This window comes from Puntigrus tetrazona, chromosome 22, assembly GCF_018831695.1.
Source record: "Puntigrus tetrazona isolate hp1 chromosome 22, ASM1883169v1, whole genome shotgun sequence".
NCBI lineage: Eukaryota > Metazoa > Chordata > Actinopteri > Cypriniformes > Cyprinidae > Puntigrus > Puntigrus tetrazona.
This window is the reverse complement of record NC_056720.1, coordinates 12,734,393-12,756,523: the sequence shown is the minus strand read 5'-3', so window position 1 is coordinate 12,756,523 and position 22,131 is coordinate 12,734,393. Positions and strand designations below refer to the sequence as shown.

Sequence of the window (22,131 nt, the reverse complement as noted above, 5' to 3'; positions counted from 1 at the left end):
GTTTTCATCGATTGCCCTGAATCCAGATGCTCACACACCAAGACATGAAGGTGAAACTCTACAACGGATATGGCTGGAAGAGGTAAGGTCAAACTTGCTTTTGCCTTTTATGATTTAAAGCACGTAACCGCAGTTATGAGGATATTTTGTGGTCATCTGAGATGCCAAAATGGTGCGGTACGCTGGAACTGCCTTGATATGAAAACATGCTAATCTGACCATAACTTGACACATTCAGGGAAAACTACTGTACAAAAACATAAACGTAACCCTCCTTGTTCTATAAAACTATTATAATTTCATTTAGAAAATTAATTTAGATAAAGTCTTTGTGTTAAGCAAAAGACAACGTTAAAACTTTTTTTTTTCACTTATTTAAATGGATGGTGCCACCACACTCGTGGGTTTGATAATAAAGAAACACTACACTGATATAATTTATAAGTCGTATTAGGACAGAATTTGTTAAATGTGGACATTTTACAGATGTCCATATGTGAAACAGTTATTTTGGACAAAAGCATAAGAAGTTCGATTTAAAATAATCGCATTTAAGAAGAAACGGGCTACAGACGGCGAGTCACTGATAAACTTACAAAGCTAATTACAAAGTAACCCTAATGCTGCAAATTTATAGGAACGTGTAGATTAATGTCACGGTAAAGTTTATATCACCCGGTCTATTAATGTATGAAGAAAGCCTTCGCGTCGTTCAAACCGAGAAACGTTGCTGTTGGGTCAGCTGAGGTAAAAATTTTGCCTTCGCGCGAAATTCCGCGTGAAACGTGAAAATCCGCGAAGCAGCGGTATTAGTTTAGGCTATCGAACAGCCGTGGAGAGGGAACGTTTATATCACTGTTCTAAACGTCTGCTGAGTCCCTAAAAGTCCCGCTCACCTGAACGGTCTCTTTCTGAATTCTAGTCGATCACCTGTCTCGTGTGTAGCGTGGTGAATCTTGTAATGGTAATGGAGACTGTAATGACCCGTGGGTCTCTACCGGACCTTCTGTTGGTGGTTCGTTGAAAGTCCCAACGGAATATGTTCCAAAACATACACTACAAAAATGAAATAAAACAATAAAATCCAATGAATATAAAAATAATAATAACGGTTTTAAAGATTAAAAGTGGATGGTTCGTAATGTTTTAATAATAATTCTATTTGTAGTGAAAACCATTCTTTTTTTTCAGCAGGCATACTGTAGCGTTCTAAAAACTTTGTTCCGACTCTTCAGATTAAAACAAAACAGTCCCTACCACGTTTTCGACTATGTTATGTTAAAGGGTGTTTTTAATAACCTATGTAATATAAATTTAACTGTTCTAATTTGATTTTGACGCTCAGGAATGTTTATCGATCCCACATTTGTGTCAGCAAAAAGATTTTATTATTGGACTTTATTTTATTTAATACCTGCTTTTTTGTCTTACAAGCAGTTTGGGTCCGGGGAGAGCTCCACTTCGGTGTCCAAAAAAAACTGGATTCATTGTACTGCTCACATCAGTGTTCTTATTGACAACCATAACTTACATCTCTGAATACCTTCTGAAGACCGCTGTGTTCCCTGACACCTTGTATAAAAAAGTGCTAAATCAGATACACTCCTATTATGTGGTGCCTGAGTTCCTGTCAGCCAGTGGAAATCAAAACATTTTAGCACCCGACGGTGTTCAAAACAGCCCTACACAAATTCCTATAAAAACCACAGACATTCCTATCTATCACCATGTGGCTCATCCAAGTAACTATCATTTCATCCTGAACGAACCCGATAAATGTAGTCAGTGGGATCCGTTCCTGGTCTTTATGGTCCCCGTGGCACCTCATGACGTAGCTGCTCGTAACGCCATCCGGAGCACATGGGGGAACGAGAGCTCAGTGCAGGGAAAAGCAGTGCTGACTCTGTTCTTGGTGGGTTTGTCTGGAGGAGCTGAAGCTCAACAGCAGCTGAAGGAAGAGAGTCGACAACACAGAGATCTACTGCAGAGCGACTTTGTGGACTCCTACTTCAACCTGACCATAAAGACCATGGTGATCATGGACTGGTTGGCCACTCGCTGCCCTCAAGCAACTTATGCTATGAAGGTTGATTCTGACATGTTCATAAACCCGGAGAACTTGATGAGCCTTTTATTGTCACCCAACACACCCAGAGAGAACTACATCACAGGATATTTGATGCTGGACCGGCCTGTCGTCAGAGACAAAAGCTCGAAATGGTACGTGGCAGAGGAATTGTACCCTGAACAAAAATACCCCACCTACCTGCAGGGAATGGGATATGTTTTCTCCAATGACCTGCCTGAAAAAATTGTGGAAATTTCCAAGGAAGTAAAGCCCTTTAACATAGAAGACGCATATGTGGGTGCTTGTCTGAAACAATTAGGTGTTGCACCTTTGTCTCCCCCAGACCCTTCACAGTTTAGAGACTATATGTGGCAATATAATCGAGAAGATTTCCTTAAAGTCATTACAACAATCTTGAGATCCCCGCAGCAGCTAATAGATATTTGGAAGGATGTAAAGAGTCCCATAAAACAAATAAAATTGGAATAGATTTGTGGTTGTCTTTATTTATTTTATAAAAGACTGTATAGATCATACAGTAAATAGTTACAAATGTACATTTTTAATTTTTTTTTCTTTATTTTGCATTACATTTAGAATTTAAGATTTTTGAAACAAAATGTTATTATTTTGGATAACATTTCTGTTCAAATGTTGTCTTTTTTGTGGTTTCTGTAACTGTACCTACTGAATATTGAAGATTGCTAACAAGCTTACACAGAATTTCTTTGCAGTTGTATTTTTATATATTTATTTTAGTGGCTGTGCTTTTTTTTTAGGTTGGGCTAACAGGTTAAATATGTTTTAGAATAAAATTGTTAAAAATAAGAATTAAATGTATTCATTTTAAATTAACTATTTAAGATCTTCTGTCTGTGCACGAACCAACAGGAACAGATTTTAAAATAAAAAGTGAAATTAACATGATCGTTGTTGTTTTCACTTCTGTCCAGCTGAAGTGCTGACAAGGTCACATTGTCACCGTCATCTTGCTTTTTGCATGTCATGCAAATAATGTTGGTAAGGTGAGGTGGCAGCTTCCAGAATATTATAATGCCACGGGATCTTCAAGACATTACATCCAGAATCCACGTTAGCGGTTATCCTAAGATGCTTGTTCCTATTTTTATCTTCCAGCTGGCATCAGAAACATAAAAAGAAAACACTTGCAGATGGAGGACAATGATTAAAAGATGGATGGTAACATGATCTTTTTGAGTAACAAAGTGATTCTGGAACTTTGCCAGCTCACTAACCTTAGCAGGTGTTTTTAAAGGATCCAATAGGTCAGAAGAAAAGACAAGGAGGAGCCCGGATACAGTAACTCTGAGATATACAGTATCACTGTTTCAAGACAAGATAAGGTATGTTCAAACATTTCATAGATTTGATTTTGTGTTTTTCAGTGGCTTCTTAAGAGTGAATTATACAGCTTTAAAATGGTTCTAACATGTACCACGTTACGATTCTTTGGCAGAAACCTTTTTGCCAAACAGAACAATTTTTAACGTTCAATAAAGAATCGTGCTTTGAAAGTCTTATGTAAGACCTTAATGGTGTAATAAATATCCTTTTTAAATAATATATTGAGCATTATCATATTAGGTGCTTTCTATTGACAAGAAACTGTAGTAACAATGGCAGTGCTCTAACAACGGTTATCAGATGAATACATGACTAAATTCGAAATAGATGTAACAAAGATCTAGTGTAATATCTATGGGGATCATCAATATGTGGCTATTTTGGTGTAATTATATGCCACGTTAATATGGATAATGTTGTTGTGGCATCTGATCAACACCTTCTGAAACACATTGAGTTTTATGTTTATGAAAGCCACAATAAGCAAAACTCAGTATCTCTGTTACTTTGTAGAGAAGAGGAGCAAGCATCCTCACTTGAACAGAGGTGCTCACATACATGATTGATAGGAAAGGCTGATTGAGCACAAGAAAATCAATACTGAAGGTGACTTCTGGCAAATTTTAAACACAAAAGGCGGGAAAGAACCCTAAAGTCTGACACAAAGAACCATTTTAGGATTTTTAAGGAAGATGCGGTTCTAAATAGAACCTTTAAACACCCATCTTTATAGAGTATGTCTTTAGTTTTGAGGAAAATACAGTATCAGGAAATGTTAAAGGCAGCGGCTATTTGCACTAAGTGTAAATAGCGATTAGAGACTATTTACACTAAGTGTAAATACCAATTAGATGCTATTTACACTTTGTTTAAACAGCCTGCCTTTTTGGCAGAGGCTATTTACACTTACTACACCCACCAACGTGTGATTGGCCTAGTCAATATTATTAAAAAAACGACTGATTCATTAGCTCCAGTGACGTAGATGGTAAAGCGCGCGCTGAGCTCTTTTTGACGCCTTTAAAACTTTTTTCCATATCGCATCATAAAAATATTTATGCTCACTAAAAAAGGAGGTAATCAAACAGTTGAAACTAAAGCATCGAGTAAGGTTAGGGTAGGTGCAGGGAGGGCTTTATTGTAGACCAATAAGGTGGCATTTCAAAATTAGAATTGAAATGACAATTTACACTCAGTATGTTATTATTGCAACTTCTTTTGTAATGTACCTTGTACAATACCGAAGTGCAGAGAATTGCCACTATTTGCAACAATAGTATAAATAGCAGACAATGCTGCTGTTTTAGCGTGTAGAATTTACAGCTGTTTCCACTAGTGTCCGAAAGTGGCATGATTTTGTTGAGGAGCCAAGCACAGCGGTCAGAATCATTTGCCTGTTACCTTAGAGAAGCACTGCATTTTTGCATTTTAATAACTCGGTGACAAAGACCCAATTTGAAAAAATTTAAAGTGATAGTTTGTCAATTTAAAAGGCATTGTTATTCAGAACATGTACAGACTTTGGCTTCATCTGTGAGAAACAAAAGGCAATTTTTTTTTTTGTAACAATCTTATAAAATAAAACACAAACAATTTCTGATGATGAACATTTTCTTTTCAGCCTCGTTCAAATGTTCTGTAAGAGTTTTCTACTGGTTGGCCTCTTCATCCTACTTAATATTTTATTGCTGTATTTCACTGCTACGATCCTCGAAACAAGAAAGTGGCAAAAAATGGCTAAAAAAACAGGCAACCCCCATGTTGCTTACCCTCAAAATTACAGATTCATCCTCGACCAGCCAGAGAAGTGTGAACAGCAAAAGCCCTTTGTGGTGATTATCGTCCCCGTGGCCCCGCAGAACATCGAGGCGCGTAACGCCATCAGGATAACATGGGGCAGCGAGGAGCTCGTCCGGGACAAATTGGTGCTGGTTTTCTTTCTTCTGGGCTCACAAAGTGGTAACGATACACTGCAAGAGCAACTACAGAATGAGAGCAAGGAGTATCAAGACCTTCTCCAGAGCAACTTCCTGGACTCCTACAGGAATCTGACCATTAAGACCTTGGTGATGATGGAATGGCTCAACAGAAATTGTCCACAGGCGTCCTACGCAGCAAAAGTGGACGCTGATGTGCTCCTGAATATGAAAAACCTATTACATATGCTTGTGAGTCTGAAATCACTACAACACAACTACATCACCGGCCTAGTATCGTCTGGAAACAATGTCTTGAGAGATCCAGCCAGCAAGTTTTATGTCCCTCACGATGTGTATCCTAAATCCAGATATCCTCCGTACCCTCTGGGCATGTGTTATATCTTTTCTATGGACTTACCAGAGAAGATCCTGCACATTTCCAGGCACATCAGGCCTATTTTTATTGAGGACGCATATCTGGGCATGTGCTTGAAGCGTTTGGGAATCGCACCCAAGAAACCACCAAATATTGGACAGTTTGTGGTCAAGCCACCCCAACGATTCAATCGCTGTTACTATTCTAGACGAATAGCAATACTAACAGATAGCCAGACTCAGCTGATTTCCTATTGGATGGACATTCAAGCAACCAAAATACCCTGCTGAAAAGAACTTGGGAGTCTAATTTTCTGTTTCTAGAAATGAGAATATATGTAGTTACAGGTTCAGCTTAATGTATTTTTTTACAACAGCGGCCTGTTTGTCTAACCCTGGTAGCTGTGTTCTTGTGTCGTTATTGTTTGATACATTTGCATACTAAGCGATACACTTGATCTACAAATTTGAAATGGAAAACAACGCTCTCTTTACAACACTCTCTTATGCCTTCAGGACACAAATAATGTTTGTAAAAAAATGTATAAAATGTATTTGTTTGAAATCTAAATATGTGAACGTTTTATGAAATGAATATTACATAAAATGCAAATACCTAAAAAAGAAGCTGAATTGAAAAGCATACTCTGAAAGGCATCTTAAAATATTATGCATAAAGATTTAATGACCTTATATTAACATGAAATATTTGTATTTAAACAGAATAGTTCACCCGGAAATTTGGGGTCATAATGTTTAGTCAAAGGTGTTCAATTCTTCTGTAGAACAGATTTAGTGAAAGCATTACATCACTTGTTGACCAATGGATCCTCTGCAGTGAATGGGTGCCGTCAGAATGAGAATACAAACCGCTAATAAATGCATTACAAGAATAAGTGATTCAATTAAATCCAATCCATCAACTAGTGTTGTATAAAGTGAAAATCTACATGCATTTTTATATATATATATATTTATTTATTTATTTATTTATTTATTTAAAGATTTTTAAACGTACTTCTGACTGAAATACAATTATTGATTCTGAATGGGTGCCGTCAGAAGACTAAACAGCTGATAAAAACATAATACCCATAATGTTGAAAAACTGCATTAATAAAACATTTCACATTTCAAACCATTGCTTCTGACTGATATGAGTCCATAACATTGCTTTCTTCAGTGAAAAAGTCATCTTGTTTGAATCAGAAGTGAAATATGGACAGATCAAGCACTGTTCGGACTCTGACGGCACCCATTCACTGCAGAGCAAGGGCTACATTCCTCCAAATCTGACCAAACAAACTCATCTACAATCAACATGACCTGAGCGTGAGTAAGCAATTTGTCATCTCTATTCCTTTAAAAATCCATTTGTGATTATTTTAAATAACCTAGTGATATTAAATATAAAATATATATTATACACTAACCATTAATATAACATATTGACGTTGATAAAAAGGTCCATTAAGCATTATCTATCACATACTGTTTGTACATTTGTAGCAACAGCCAACAATACATTGACTTTCCTTACCTAAAGGAAATGTACCCTGGGATTAGATTTTCAAATAGTTGTTGACCAAATATTGTCCTATCCAAACAAAGGGTCAGTTCTGTTCATTATAAAGATGATTTTGAGATTAGGGACAGTTGTATATGACCCTTTCTATGCAAAATCAACAACAACAAAAAAAATCAATCCCCCCCAAAAATGGACTCTTATGACATAAGCAGACCAGATCTGTAGCCTGCATAGACAATAACTCAGAATAAGAATTTAAGAATAAGAATGTAAATCTGCTACTGCTCTACAGCCACTAGAGGGTAGCAAAGGTCTTACCTTGTTTTTAAAATATTTACTGCCACCAAATATATACAAAAATCTTGTATGTATATATATATATATATATATATATATAATCTGTCTTTAATCAGTCATGGTGGGACAATGGAATATTTACCAAAAGTCAGTTGCTTAATGAACATGGCTTGCTTTTGTCATATTCAGAAAGTGTAACATTCCTGTGAAGCCGGAAAACTGTGCTGTTATTTTTTGATGCAATCCCAAGTAAAAGTCTTTCATTATTACTTAATTCTTCACATTCCATTAATGCTAACCAACAACCATTGACTTCTTGTAATATTATATTTAATGGTGATAATAATATTGTTAAGGATAAATGCAGTAATATATATACACTATATTGCCAAAAGTATTCGCTCACGCATCCAAATTAGAGTCAGGTGTTCCAATCACTTCCATGGCCACAGGTGTATAAAATCAAGTACCTAGGCATGACTGTTTTTTTTTTTTTTTTTTTTTTTACAAACATTTGTGAAAGAATGAGTCGCTCTCAGGAGCTCAGTGAATTCTAGAGTGGAACTGTGATAGGATGCCACCTGTGCAACAAATCCAGTCGTGAAATTTCCTTGCTCCTAAGTATTCCACAGTCAACTGTCAGCTGCATTATAAGAACGTGGAAGCGTTTGGGAACGACAGCAACTCAGCCACGAAGTGGTAGGCCGCATAAACCGACGGAGCGGGGTCAGCGGATGCTAAGAGGTCACCAACATTCTGCAGAGTCAATCGTTACAGACCTCCAAACGTCATGTGGCCTTCAGATTTGTTTAATTAGCTGGAATGGGTTTCCGTGGCCGAGCAGCTGAATCCAAGCCATACGTCACCAAGAGCAATGCAGAGCGTCAGATGCAGTGGCGTAAAGCACAACGCCACTGGACTCTAGAGCTGTGGAGATGCGTTCTCTGGAGCGACGAATCGCGCTTCTCCATCTGGTGATCTGATGGATGAGTCTGGGTTTGGTGGTTACCAGGAGAACAGTACTTGTCTGACTGCATTGTGCCTGGTGTAAAGTTTGATGGAGGCGGGATTATGGTGTGGGGTTGTTCTTCAGGAGCTGGGCTTGGCCCCTTAGTTCCAGTGAAATGAACTCTGTTTGCTGATAGAACACCTTTGGGATGAATTAGAGCGGAGACTGAGAGCCAGGCCTTCTCGTCCAATATCAGTGTGTGAACTCACAAATGCGCTTCTGGAAGAATGGTCGAAAATTCCCATAAATACACTCCTAAACCTTGTGGACAGCCTTCCCAGAAGAGTTGAAGCTGTTATAGCTGCAAAGGGAGGGCTGGCGTCATATTGAACCCAATGGATTAGGAATGGGAACGCCACTTAAGTTCATATGCCAGTCAAGGACGAATACTTATGGCGATACAGTGTATACGTAGACACGTATTAGAAATATATTAAAGAAGAATTGTGTGCAATGCTCAACAGTCTTTTTCTCCTCTAAATATGAAAAAAATGAAGTATGGTCAACAACAAATACGTTTTTCAGAATAATGAAGTAATTATGAAATATCCCATCTAATTTACCCAGTTAAAGGATCATTTGAACTGGAAATGGAAAAGTTGTTGTTGAAAATTTTTGTGCATGGTGCCATTAAACAATCTGTAGCACTTCTTTATACTGAAAACCATTACCCTTTTCTATATGTTTTTTATTAATAATTACATAAAAATAACTTTTATAATTAAATTACTGACACAAATGACTAACTCAAACTGTAGACCTAACACATACCATACCACAGAGTGGACAAACACGTTATTATATATTATTACATTAAAAACATTACTGTGACTTGATATTAACCACCAGCTGTCCACAAAATATTACAATATAAAAATGAATTATTAATATTATTATTATAATAAAAAAACATTAGAATATTTTTTATATATAGCTGAGGAACATTAATACCTATAGATTCACAATTACAATCACATGATGTACTTGAAGGAAATAGGTGGCCTAGGCAACATGAAAAGACGGTAGCTTATACCTGAGGAGGAAGAGCAACTCTCGAGCGAGGGTGTGGTTGGGGGCCGGAAACACCTGTTGTTTTACAGATGGAGGCTCTCGTTTGCTGGAGCAAACATCGATTGACACACTTTACCGCACGACTGTATTAAAGTGCTGAATTTACCTGTCGAAACGCCAGGAGCGTGAACCTCTTTCATCACACATCTCAAACGCGTTCAGAGGCGTTCACCTGGTGTCACCGCGCCCGAGGTAAGAAACGCACGTTTACGTCGAGAGTTTGATTCGTAGTCCAGCACTAATCTGTAGTACTTTATAGCGCGCGGCACAGTAGTGAGGGCGAAACAAGCGGTGGGTTTTAAGTTGGCGTGGTTGCCAAAGTTACCGCGAACTAATATCGCGAGAAATGCGAGGAGCTGTTTCGGGAACGTGTTTTTTTTACGGAAATTGATTTCTTTAATAGAATATTGATTTGATGTTATCACAAAACTACAATTTGTAGTTCCATAGGCTACATTTATAAGTCCGTAGTGTAAATATATTAAAAAAACGCTTGTCAGCTAATTGTTTTTATATGACCCATTAATGAAACGAGTAATTACTCGCACTACTATTACTACCCTATACTTTTAATAATACAACATGTATTTTTGAATTAGGCAATAATGACAATAGGCCAGGGCCAACAATTAGGAAACCATTTCAAATAAATCAATTTAATATGATACTGAAACTGTTTTGTAACCCTAATTTTAAAAAAAAGTCTTGTGTAAGGGTGTCATTTGGAAAATACATCAACACAAAACAAACAGGCAAGTGTATGAGAGAGTTGACCTATATTCTCCCTATATGCCATTATACACGAAACCTTTGGTTTCTAGTGAGAAGCATTAAGTTTCAGCCTCATTTAAAATGCAAGTGTAAGTTCACACCTGGTCTGCTTGTTCAATACAATAACTGTGAGTGTCATCGTTTTACCAGCCAAACCTGATGAAAATGACACTCTCATGCCTGGGGTCTCTCTGCACCTTTTGTCGTGTTTGGCATACAGCCGTTGACCGGTACCTGCATCGATAAAATGAGATTTTTGTCTTGTTCAGATGATTTTTGTCTGATTGCATCTCCATCTAAAAGGGCAAATCAGATTTGATAGTTTTTCGTAATTCGGGAGAAACAGCACGTTTGTTTTAATACAAAATATACGTTATAGTTTGAAAAACAACTATAATTATGAGCTAATTTGTCTACGACTCAGTAGTGTCAGAGATGCATATATATTTAGTGAAGTATATTTCTGCTAATTAAATACATGGGTCATTCTGAGCCAACTCAACCAAAGATTGTATTATGAATATTTTAGAAATCATTATTTTATATCATCACTATATATATATATATATATATATATATATATATATATATATATATATATATATATATATAAGAGATTACTATGTCTTTTAGTAAAATCTAAGAACTTTAACTACATTCTATAACTATATTATATATATATATATATATATATATATATATATATATATATATATATATATATATATATATATATATATATATATATATATATTATACCAACTTGCTCTCATAAAAATATGTACTTTTGTGCATCACCGTTTTTTCCATGCCTTATTGCACATTTTGCCTAAAATATTTAAGATATTTTGGGTTAGATTTTTCGAGATATTGGGATCTTAATGGAAAACGCAACAGTTTTTTCCATATTCCACTATGTTGTTCCCCCAGCTTAGACGAGTTGATGCATACCTGTGCGTGCACTTAATTGCTATGTTGGCTAACTGTTAACTGATTAATGTGACTTTGTGTCCATTTTTCATTGGTTGAAAATCAAATGCGGCTTTGTGGTTCATGATTGCTAATACGACCCAACAACAACAACAAAAGTAATCCAGGGTTTGGGAATGTATTGTGTGACGCATTAGAGTATGAATAACCAGGATTAATTGTTAACTTTGTGTTTGAGTTTAAACGATGTGGAACAAAATAAGGTTATACACGAGTGAGGATTTTTTTTAAGACCTCAAATGTTTTAAAGTTTGAGGTAGTATGAACTATTTTGCCAAATGTGCCGTTTAGCAAAGCTTGATACTACTTGGTCTATGACTATGCTCCACATGTTATAGCATGAGGAAATTCTAAAGCTTTAACAATCCAGCCGAAGCAAACTTTGGTTAGTTGACAGGAAAACAATGTGTGAGAAGAGGGACCACATGCCTCAACTTGACTATTTTTAGCAGGCAGACAGGTCTGTTCCTCGCAGCTGAGAGAAACGAGACGCATTCCAAGTTTCAGCATTATGTATCTTTCAGATACTCCCCCTTAAATATATACACATTAGCGTTAAGTAAAGTGACTAAAATTCGGTTGACCATATTTGGAATACGGTTAATATTCAACAACCGGGACACGTAGCCACGTTGAGTTCCCCATATCTATTCAGTTTAATCATAGAAAACTGGAAAACAAACTTTAAAAGTGTTTTTTTTCCATTTCTGAACCATTGCCGTTGGTGTGTAATTTGACAAAAGCTTTCAAAAAAATTGCACAATGCATGACATTTAAAGGGAAATTTTGGCCGTTTATTACTCTCATTTCATTCTAAACCTATAAGACCTCTGTTCATAACCACAAAATAAAGATATGTTTGATGACCCTCCATACAGAGCAAGGATCCTAACACAATCAAGGCTCAGAAGCAATGATAGCATTAAAATAATCCATGTGCCGTCAGTGGTTCAGCCGCAATTTTACGAAGCTACGAGAATACTTTTTGTGTGTAAAGAGAGCAGAAATGATCGATTTTATTTAACAATTCGTCCCCTCCTTGTCACACCTGGTTTTGGAGAGTATCACATACGTAAACTATTCTGCGTTAGCAGCACCATATGCCTATTCTCACAGCATCTGGAATAATTACATGACAAAAAATCATTTTGATGGCGGATTGCAATCCAGAAAGGATTATATAACGCACGTGAATTAAATTTAATTGTATTCCAGTTTAAAATGTGCTTCTGATTACGGGCCTATTTTAAAGACACCCAGCTCGAAGGAAGCACGGTTTACTTTTGGGGTTAAAAGAATTTAACTATGAATTATGGAATTCAAATGATGTAACAATTAGAGATTAGACTATATCAATACAGTCTATTTTATGTACAGACAGTAAACACAGCGTTAATCTGAAGTTAAACCTGCCTCCTGGTGGATTTAATTTAATCCCCAATTTAATCCTGAAGTAGCTCTAGTCTTTCTCCAGGAAATCAGCCTATTAAATTCTAGAATAGGCTAAGTCTGAGACTACTTAAAAGTATGACAGAGATGGCAGATTTCTGTTCCGTCACAACGCTTAATTTCTGTTTAAGAAACGGGACAATGAACGTCTCAGAAAACTAACATCTCTCAGTAAACATTAGAGGAACTAGAGTTTCTGGTGTGACAGGCTGAGCGTACTGTGTTGGAGCTTCCCAATGGTATGTCAGAAATTCCTAGCATTTCAAATAAGATGTGTGGATGTATTTAATTAATTTAGAACCGTACCCTTTTAAATAGAATGCTATATGATTACTTAAAGCGAGTCTTCCTTTTTTATCTGCACTATTAGTGGATCTCGCGAATGCTGGCTGTGTAGTATGTGAACTGCATATGCATTTGACATATACATTTGTTGACAATGATTGTGTCTTGAGTTTAAGTACTCAAGACTCTTGGTTTTGTCATGGACTTGGAGTAAGGCTGGAGTAAGGCTCCATTTAAAAACAGGTAATGGAGATTTACTCCAATCAAAGAGCCGGCTTTACTGGAGAGATGCGCGTGGATATATATGATATAATGATATATATATATCTCCCAGCCCTACTTTGGAGCATTTGGCCCCTAGTTTGAATCAGACTTCCCAAAATCCCGAAAAAAGCCCACTACTTTAACTTAAATTCCTTCACCGATATAAAAAGAACTAGCAAGAATGGAAGCTAACTGTGTTGTCCAGTCACATTCTGTGTTAACAAGTTGATCACACCCAAAGGCTACTGTGAACAGACAGCTAGCACAAATATTCTGCATTGGTTTGAGAGAAACTAAATATCTGTGGCAGTAATTTACATTTGTCAACTTTTTGGTCTTCCCACCTCTTTTGGACCATTTTTAAAGGCGCAGTGAGTTTCTGGCTATAGTAATTTATATTTATAATTCAGACAGAGACAAGAAAACTAAGACTGCAGATATACAAACCGCAGAAAAATTGGTACATACTTACTATTTTGTATATATTTCACATTTAAAACCTAGGATGGGTTTGGCACAAATTTTGTCAACCAAAATGGCGTACAGGTTCTGTAGGCTCACCATCTGGCTTTTGTAACAGGTCACGTATGCACATTTTGTGCACGGACTTAGTTTCGCATTAATCAGTTGTTCCACAAAGTGGTAACGCTGGCCGCTGTTTCACAGAAGAAAACAAAACTTAAGTGACAACAACAACAATCAGAAATCTGGATTGGTAAGCCATGTGTGAGGAGAGTTATGAAAGAGCTGCAACTTTAGTTTAGAAAAGTACAAAGACATTTTTCCAAAGTACAAAGTGCATCGACACTGTTTGCTGGAGTATACTTTGCATTTGTACAGTTCAATGCGTAGCTTATCAAAGTATACTTTAGGCTATAGTTCAACAGCTTGTTGTTGGTTCGGTACTCTTAAAGGGATGGCTTTTAAACTTATTTACCCCGAAACTTCACTTTATTACCTTTTAAGTTGTAATATGCCCTCTACTATGAACATTTTTAGGGTAAATAAGGTACAAAGATGTCCCTTTATGGGTACAAGTGACAAACTGTTGTGTGCCTAAAGGTACAATTTACGACAGTGTTAATATTAGCAGAGAAGCAGTTAATATTTTAACTATTTGAAACCTATTGTTTACCAAATCAAAGTCAAATGATGGAGTTTGACAGAAATGACACTTGCATTGAACAGACGTTAATTTAACCAGCACTTCATATCGAGGTGGACCAACACGCAGAACCAGATTTTGCTGATTGTGACATGTTCCTAGATCAACATCTTTGTTGACCCTGGGGCAATATTTTGATTCAGATTTGAAGAACCAGTTTATAGTTTGCAGTGTGCTTATACATCAGTGTCCTTCATCTGTCATTTCCTCTCATTTTAGGCATTATTCATGGGTAAGGTTAGGTTTAGGGCATCCAAGTTGGATATTGTGCGTAATGCGTATAATATTCTGTGTTATTGCCTGAGCCTCACAAAAGGAACAAAAACATTATAAAACACAATAAAGTTTTCGTATACTATATTTCAAGTTTTCTGAAGTTGTTCCTTAGCTCAATGTCAGGTACAGATGAATATTCAAGTCAATAAATTTAAGTTTCTTATCCACAGGATGCACATAAGCACTTTGTGTCCGCATCAATGGTCTGTATTGGAGACTTTCGTATTAAAATACTTTGTTCTGGTTATCTACCACATGTTGCTGCCTTCATTACTGTGCAATACATTTAAAAGAAACGTTGCTTATTTTTATAATATATACTTTATAATAAGTAGCCTATTGTTTTTTTTCATTAATGTATTTTGCAACAATACAAGGAGCAATGTGTAACATTTTACCAGATTTAGTCCCCCACTTTTATTTGTAAATAAAAATGTTTTGCTAGCTTTTATAAAATGTTTGTGCGCCCCCGAGTATCTTTTGCTGCTGAATTAACCAATTTTCAGTTTGTTTGTTTGTTTTTTTTATTAAAATAAAAGCTGACTATATGTAGTAGATTGCGTTAAACAAAAAAAGTGATGATCAGGTCAACAAAGAGAAGCAAAGAAATTTTACATTGATTAAAAAAAATTAAAAAAGGTGCTGATATCGCATTTGATTGTTCTTGGCAGATACTCAGAATTTTCAGGATTGGATTTGTTTTTAGCTAAAATCCTTCGAATTTGTACTAGTGAAGTTGTACGAGTTCATACCAATTAGCCACCTCATAAAATATGTACGAATTGCTGTGCAATTGGGCTGGGTGGACACGTCCCAAGTAATGGGATACGCTGTGATATTCACTTAATAGTTACACTACATGATATTTCCTGTCAATTAATTGGTTTTAAATTGTTTAAAAGTGTTTCAAACCACATAAAAACAAACTAGACACTTACTTGCCTGTGACTCTCTTTCTGTTCTTTCAGTTGTACCTCATCAAGACAGATGTCCAACAAGAGTTTCCTGGTTTTTCTCCTGGTTCCAGGAACTGCTTTACTACTGTATCTCTTTTATTCTCCTATGACAGCTGGCCAAAACAAGAAAGAACCACAAAGGTATCCCTTTCCAAAACGACAAAGCACAGCAGCACTAAGTAACGATCCTGTAAATGAGGAACCCGAAATGGAAGATCCAGGGTTGTACCATGTGGCCTACCCCCGAAAATATAAATTTATCATTGACCAACCGGAGATATGCGAACAGCAAAAGCCCTTCGTGGTGATTATAGTCCCGGTGCCCCCTTGGGACACAGAGGCACGCAGTGGCATCAGGAGGACATGGGGTGGAGAAAAGCTCATTGGGGACAAAGCGGTGCTGGTGCTGTTTATTATGGGCCTACATAGTGGAAACGATCAAGAAGCGTTGCAGGAAAAACTCCAGAATGAGAGCCAGCAGTACCAAGACCTTCTCCAGAGCAACTTCCTGGATTCCTACAAGAACCTGACCATTAAAACCATGATGATGATGGAATGGCTCAACAAGAGCTGTCTACAGGCGTCCTTCGCTGTGAAAGTGGACGCTGACGTGCTACTTAATATGAACAATCTAATAAACATGCTTGTGAGTCTGAACCCAGTGCCAACCAACTACATGACCGGGCTAGTGTGGTACGGAAATATTGTCATTCGAAATCCCGAGAACAAGTTTTACATCCCCTACGACGTGTACTCCAGAGACACGTATCCGCCGTATCCTCTGGGCATGTGTTACATCATTTCTTTAGACCTGCCGCAGAAATTTTTACAGGAATCGAAGCACATTAAGGCCATATATATCGAGGATGCGTATCTTGGCATGTGTTTGGAACGTTTGGGCATCGTTCCAATGCAACCGCCAAATATGGAACAGTTTGTAGTGACACTGCCGCAGTACAATCGCTGTTACTATTCGGGACTGATAGCAGTGCTTACGGCAAACACAAATCAAATGACGTCTTATTGGACAGATATTTATTCAACCAGCAATCCGTGTTGAGGTGGAAACGTTCCAACTAATAGGACGTACTGCGTTATTTTGTGTGTGGTTTTTTTTTTACGTTGAATTACTGGTTCACTTTACGCGAGTTTACCGTTTTGCGTGTGTATGTGCGTGAGCATTTTATCCGTTTCAAACGAAACCGCTGGAAACATACAGTATCCTCAGGAACAAAGACAAAAGTGTTACATGTAAAAACATGTATGTATATTTTTTATTATTTAAAGTTTAAGGCGTGTTAAAGAAGAAAAACTATTAGTTCGCAGGGGAAAAAACTATGTTATCGCACCTTTTTTTTTTGTTTGTTCGTTTAATAATTAAATCATTTTCTTGTTGATGTTCTCTTGCTTTTGCCAAACAAAACAACGGTACTCGGTTCTGTTCGAGAACAGGACACTTGCTGTCGAAAAGGTTTTGTTACATGAAGTAATTAGTGTGTTTTTATCCGAAACCTAAGCGTGCGCACACTCATATGCCGAGTGTTGGGAAAAGGTTACTTTGGAAATATTACAGATTTCATGTTACCCTATTTAGTAGTGTGACTTCTTGATAACTTCTCTGAATTTCTAACAAATGTTTTCGAATGTTAATCATTTTGAAAACTTTTCAAGCAAGCAGGCTTAATCAAACCCTTGACAGGAAACGATGGCATCCAACAGTGCATTAGGAAAAAACCTGTTGATCTTGAAAGACGAAGCATATATGTAAACCTAAATAAGAAAAAAGAAAATGATGCTGAATAAACGCGTGTCCTAAACTCCTGAAACATTGGTGTCTCGTGTTTTAGAGCAATTGATGCATTTTGGGAAAAGAAATTTATTGTGTCTGTATAGGTGTTGAAAAAGATATTCCAATGTAATTCTGTTATTTATTACCATTTTCATGAGTGACTGTAATGTGGTTTCATTTGTTTTGTAATTAAATACATAATTCCGTTACGTGTAATTCGTTACTCCCCAACACTGCCACAATGTCATGACAAAGAAATATGATTCCACTCTATCATCTTTTTCACATTCTTTGATGATATTTGACCATATTGACCAAGTGTGTCTTTGTTATATATATATATATATATACACACAGCACACACATACTATAAAAGTAAATCTCAATATATACATAAGTCTAAACAAATAGAAATGTCTGAATGAATGAATATATATATAGTTATAAATATACAAATAAGCCAATTTGAATCTATAGATAAAAGTCAATGATAAAGGTGAGGGAGAAGTGTTAATGACAGTATTAAAGTCTCCAGCGATAATTATATTATTTGTGTCTCGTAGTAATGAAAAGATGTTATGAAGGAAGGATGAGTCATCGTTATTTAAATGTGTGTTTCTTGTAAAAAAGAAACTGCCCTCAGTTTCGTTCAGTGGTTAATTCTTTTCTTTTTTTTTCGCCTCGGGCTTGAAGCACATTCCAAGACATCGGTTTAAGTGTTGCCGCAATTATTAATGTCTTGTGGGAAAATAAAATGGAAAAAATATGCATATTTCTAGAGAATTGCAACAATCCAGATAGACTTGATCATTCACATGTTAGTGTTTGTGCACATATAGCATGTCAAAAGAAATATAGGTACGTAAACAGAAGTGGAAAGTTATGAGACAAAACAAATACGCAGAGGTTGGAGTAAGATCCATGTGGGCTTATGCGTATAAGGAGGGAGGGAGAGGGGTGTATGCTGTTCATATATAATGTACGACGGTCACTGCTTGTAGGATGTCTCATGGATAGTTAAAAGAGCCATGGAGTGATATTGGAGTCGTAGAGTTGTCCTTTCGATGCAAAGCTCACCAACAATTATATTTGAATGCTTGTGTCTCTTCATGACAGCATAAGGAAATGTTCTGTGTTTAATAATTTCTCGTAGAAACTGATCGCTTGTTCCCTTCAGTTCTTTGCCTTTACTTTCGATGAGTTCCAGTTCCAGTGGGTCGTGATTTATTTGAACGTGATGAAGACGATGAGCTCTGCAGAAGGTGATTTGGTTTACCGTGTCCAGTGGGGGTTCGGCCGGTGTCCGTAGGTGATGTCTTTTAGCTTTGAGATGATTTAAAAGAGCTATTTCGTGGCGGGTTATATTTTAAGTAGCATTTACATTTTAATGAATCGTTTAGAGCTGACAACTGAAGTAAATATTTGCTCGAAGCTATCCAGACTATTTGAATCTGACTTAACATATCTGTTCCTCCCAGCAGTTAACTGCACGGTGTTCGAGTTTTCTTCATCTGCAGTAAAGACGAGAATTACCTCATCGTGAGAACAGCGACAAAGCCGCTAAATGACTGACCTACTAACTACAGTAAAACAAAAAAACAGCATTACCGTATGCAAACCATTATGTTGACTCCAGCACCACACCCAAAAGTCCTAGTTGAAGATTACGTCCAGACAAAAAAACCCTTGTGAATTTAGTAATTTTTAGAATGTAGTTGCACTTTCTCCCATTCCTACAGTATAGGAATAAACCGTCTTTGTATCTCTATAGTCTTTGATGAAAACGAGTATGTGAATTCGAACACTGAGTGCATCGCAAAGACCGCCTCTTTGGCACTGTAATAAGATTAAAGGGTTTATCTTGAATTCTGTCACGGAAATTACGCATAAAGTTACACGGTTTGACAATCAATGTACAATGAATTTGCACCTGTGTGGTATTACGCTGTATTACACCATGCGACAATCGCAATTAATAATGCACTGCATTATGGGTATTCCCTAGCCTTTGAGTGTACAGCCGTTTCTTAAACGGAAGGTTGTTTTTTAGGTTTTTTAAAAAACCCCGCAACCATCTGGGAACATTATATTTTTGGTTGCAAAAGTTACCCTAAAAATAACCACGAGGGAACGCTCTGTACAGGTTATTTATAGGTTTAAAAACAACAATCCAGCAACATTACTGGAGCATTGTTTTATGGTTGCAAAAACAACCTAAAAAGAACATTCACCCAATGTTATATTTTGGTTTAATAACAAACTGACTTAAGGGGAACATCGTGTGTTTGCTGGGAATATGCCTGTTAAAGAAGCATATCTGTTAGGGCAGTGCTGCTTTGTTTACAGTTGTTACCAAGAATACTGGTATTTTCATAGCTCCAAAATTGGCATCTAGTGGTAAAGAATTCGTTTGCATTTTCATTCAGACTAACCCAAGTGGGCGGGCTGTGGGCCTATGCTAATGTTTCATGCTGAAGTCAACACGAAGCGACTTCAGATTTGCTTTAAAAATGACTTGTTTCAAGGATTCAGATTCTTTCTTTCGAGAGAAAATAATATTACATACTTTATACTTTATACAACTGTCTATACACTGTATCTGTTTTACAAATTGATGTAATAACTGGCCAGATGTTCGTAATAACATGAATTCTGATGTATTCTATTCAACTGTTATGTCTCCCAAAATGCATAATAAACATTCTTTCAGTCCCAGGTGTCGTCTACAGTGGACGTTGTTCTGTTTAACAGGAAGTCATATTCGGACGTGAAAACCCAGAGCATTTGCTTCAGATGCTGTCCTGAAAATAATGTCCTGTGCCTTTTTCATAAAACGAGTTTACCAAAGCCAGGTTTATTTCATTAAGTCTAACTTATTGCGAGTTGATTTGGTTGAAAATTTCTCTGACTAAATTAAATTAAAACTTGTTTTATGAAACAGGTTTGGTGTCTCTGAATGTGCTCTGTACAGGACATCTAGACTTAAAACAGTGACATGTGATGTCTTGTAGAAATATAATGTCCAAAAACCGTATAGCTGGGTCTCGGGAGGATATTTCAAACTCAGAGATATTAATAGATATTTAGTCGCACGTGTACAGTTCTCACAGGAGCTTACATATAATGTAGATCCACTAATGCTTTAGCTGTGGCCTTCCTCAAAAAAACAAACAAACAAAAAAACAGTTATTTACAGCTATGATTTTATTAATTATGCGCGATTGATTTGATGGTCTCAAACATTCAGAAATCGCACAAAATAAAATTGTGATAAAAACATGGTTAACTTCGGTCAGGGTTGGGATGTTCTCGTTTTTGTTGAAGACGTTAAACAGGCTGTGGCTTTTCCTTTGAATTAAATGTTTGGTCAGCATTCATCAATCAGCGCTCTGGTGCCCTTTGCGGGCATTCGTAACAATGTAAGTTGTTTATCTTGTGTTACATCGTGTATTTAACAGTGCTATTCAGCGAAACCGTAGTTACGCCATACCACATATTGGCTTCCGTTTTTGCATAATACATTTTAAGTCACGGAAACTGGAGTATTGAGTCAGACGCAGTGTTGTTGGCGGTGAAATTATAGCTATGCGCCAAAAAATCGAAAACCTTTTTGTATGTATGTATTGTTATTAACATAGAACGAACGTTTTACGAAAGGAGGGCATTCAGGAGAGTGAACACCAGGAAGGCAGCAGGACCTGACGGCATCACAGGTCGGGTTCTGAGAGCCTGTGCTGACCAGCTAGCACCGGTGTTCACTGAGATATTTAATCTCTCCCTGAAACAGTCTATAGTCCCCTCATGTTTCAAAGAGTCCATCATTGTTCCTGTGCCGAAGAAACCTCAACCATCTTGCCTAAATGATTACCGCCCTGTAGCTCTGACGTCTGTAGTGATGAAGTGCTTCGAGAGACTCGTCAGAGACTTCATCACCGCATCACTACCGGACACACTGGACCCACTTCAGTTTGCTTACCGCCAAAACCGGTCTACGGAGGATGCCATCACACACCTCCTCCACACAACCACAAGCCACCTGGATTTTAGGAAAGGGAACTATGTGAAAATGCTGTTCGTGGACTATAGTTCAGCGTTCAACACCATAGTTCCCTCCACACTCACCTCGAAGTTGGAGGTCCTGGGACTCAGCCCATCCCTGTGTCACTGGATCACCAACTTCCTGACCGACAGACCACAAGCCGTACGGATGGGAAAACACACCTCATCCTCCCTCACTCTCAGCACTGGAGCCCCTGAGGGTTGTGTTCTAAGCCCCCTGCTGTACTCGCTGTACACACATGACTGTGTGGCCACTACAAACTCCACCACCATCGTTAAATTTGCTGACGACACTGTCGTGGTGGGCCTGATCTCCAACAACGATGAGATGGCCTACCTTCAGGAGATCAACAACCTGGAGAGATGGTGTCAGGAGAACAATCTGCTCCTGAACGTCAGCAAAACAAAGGAGTTAATAGTGGACTTCAGCACAAAGCAGGTGCGCTCTTACCATCCCATCATGATCGACGGGACCCCAGTGGAGAGAGTGGACAG

The 22,131-nt window shown here is 37.4% G+C and overlaps 3 protein-coding genes across 3 annotated transcripts; all 3 read left to right on the top strand.

Moving 5' to 3' along the window:
- The first annotated feature begins 44 nt into the window (after window positions 1-44).
- Window positions 45-2,727, top strand: b3galt10.1 (beta-1,3-galactosyltransferase 10, tandem duplicate 1). The gene is made up of 2 exons (XM_043222425.1): window positions 45-82; window positions 1,438-2,727. Exons 1-2 carry the CDS (start codon window positions 45-47, stop codon window positions 2,555-2,557), a joined length of 1,158 nt encoding a protein of 385 aa, XP_043078360.1. The 3' UTR covers window positions 2,558-2,727.
- A 2,334-nt stretch (window positions 2,728-5,061) lies between these two features.
- LOC122327893 (beta-1,3-galactosyltransferase 2) lies at window positions 5,062-6,266 on the top strand. Its single transcript, XM_043223559.1, has one exon. It carries the CDS (start codon window positions 5,065-5,067, stop codon window positions 6,016-6,018), a length of 954 nt encoding a protein of 317 aa, XP_043079494.1. The 5' UTR covers window positions 5,062-5,064; the 3' UTR covers window positions 6,019-6,266.
- A 3,369-nt stretch (window positions 6,267-9,635) lies between these two features.
- Window positions 9,636-17,801, top strand: b3galt11 (beta-1,3-galactosyltransferase 11). Its single transcript, XM_043222323.1, has 2 exons — window positions 9,636-9,824; window positions 15,801-17,801. The coding sequence occupies exon 2, from the start codon at window positions 15,820-15,822 to the stop codon at window positions 16,846-16,848; it is 1,029 nt and encodes a 342-aa protein (XP_043078258.1). The 5' UTR covers window positions 9,636-9,824; window positions 15,801-15,819; the 3' UTR covers window positions 16,849-17,801.
- The last annotated feature ends 4,330 nt before the right edge of the window (window positions 17,802-22,131 follow it).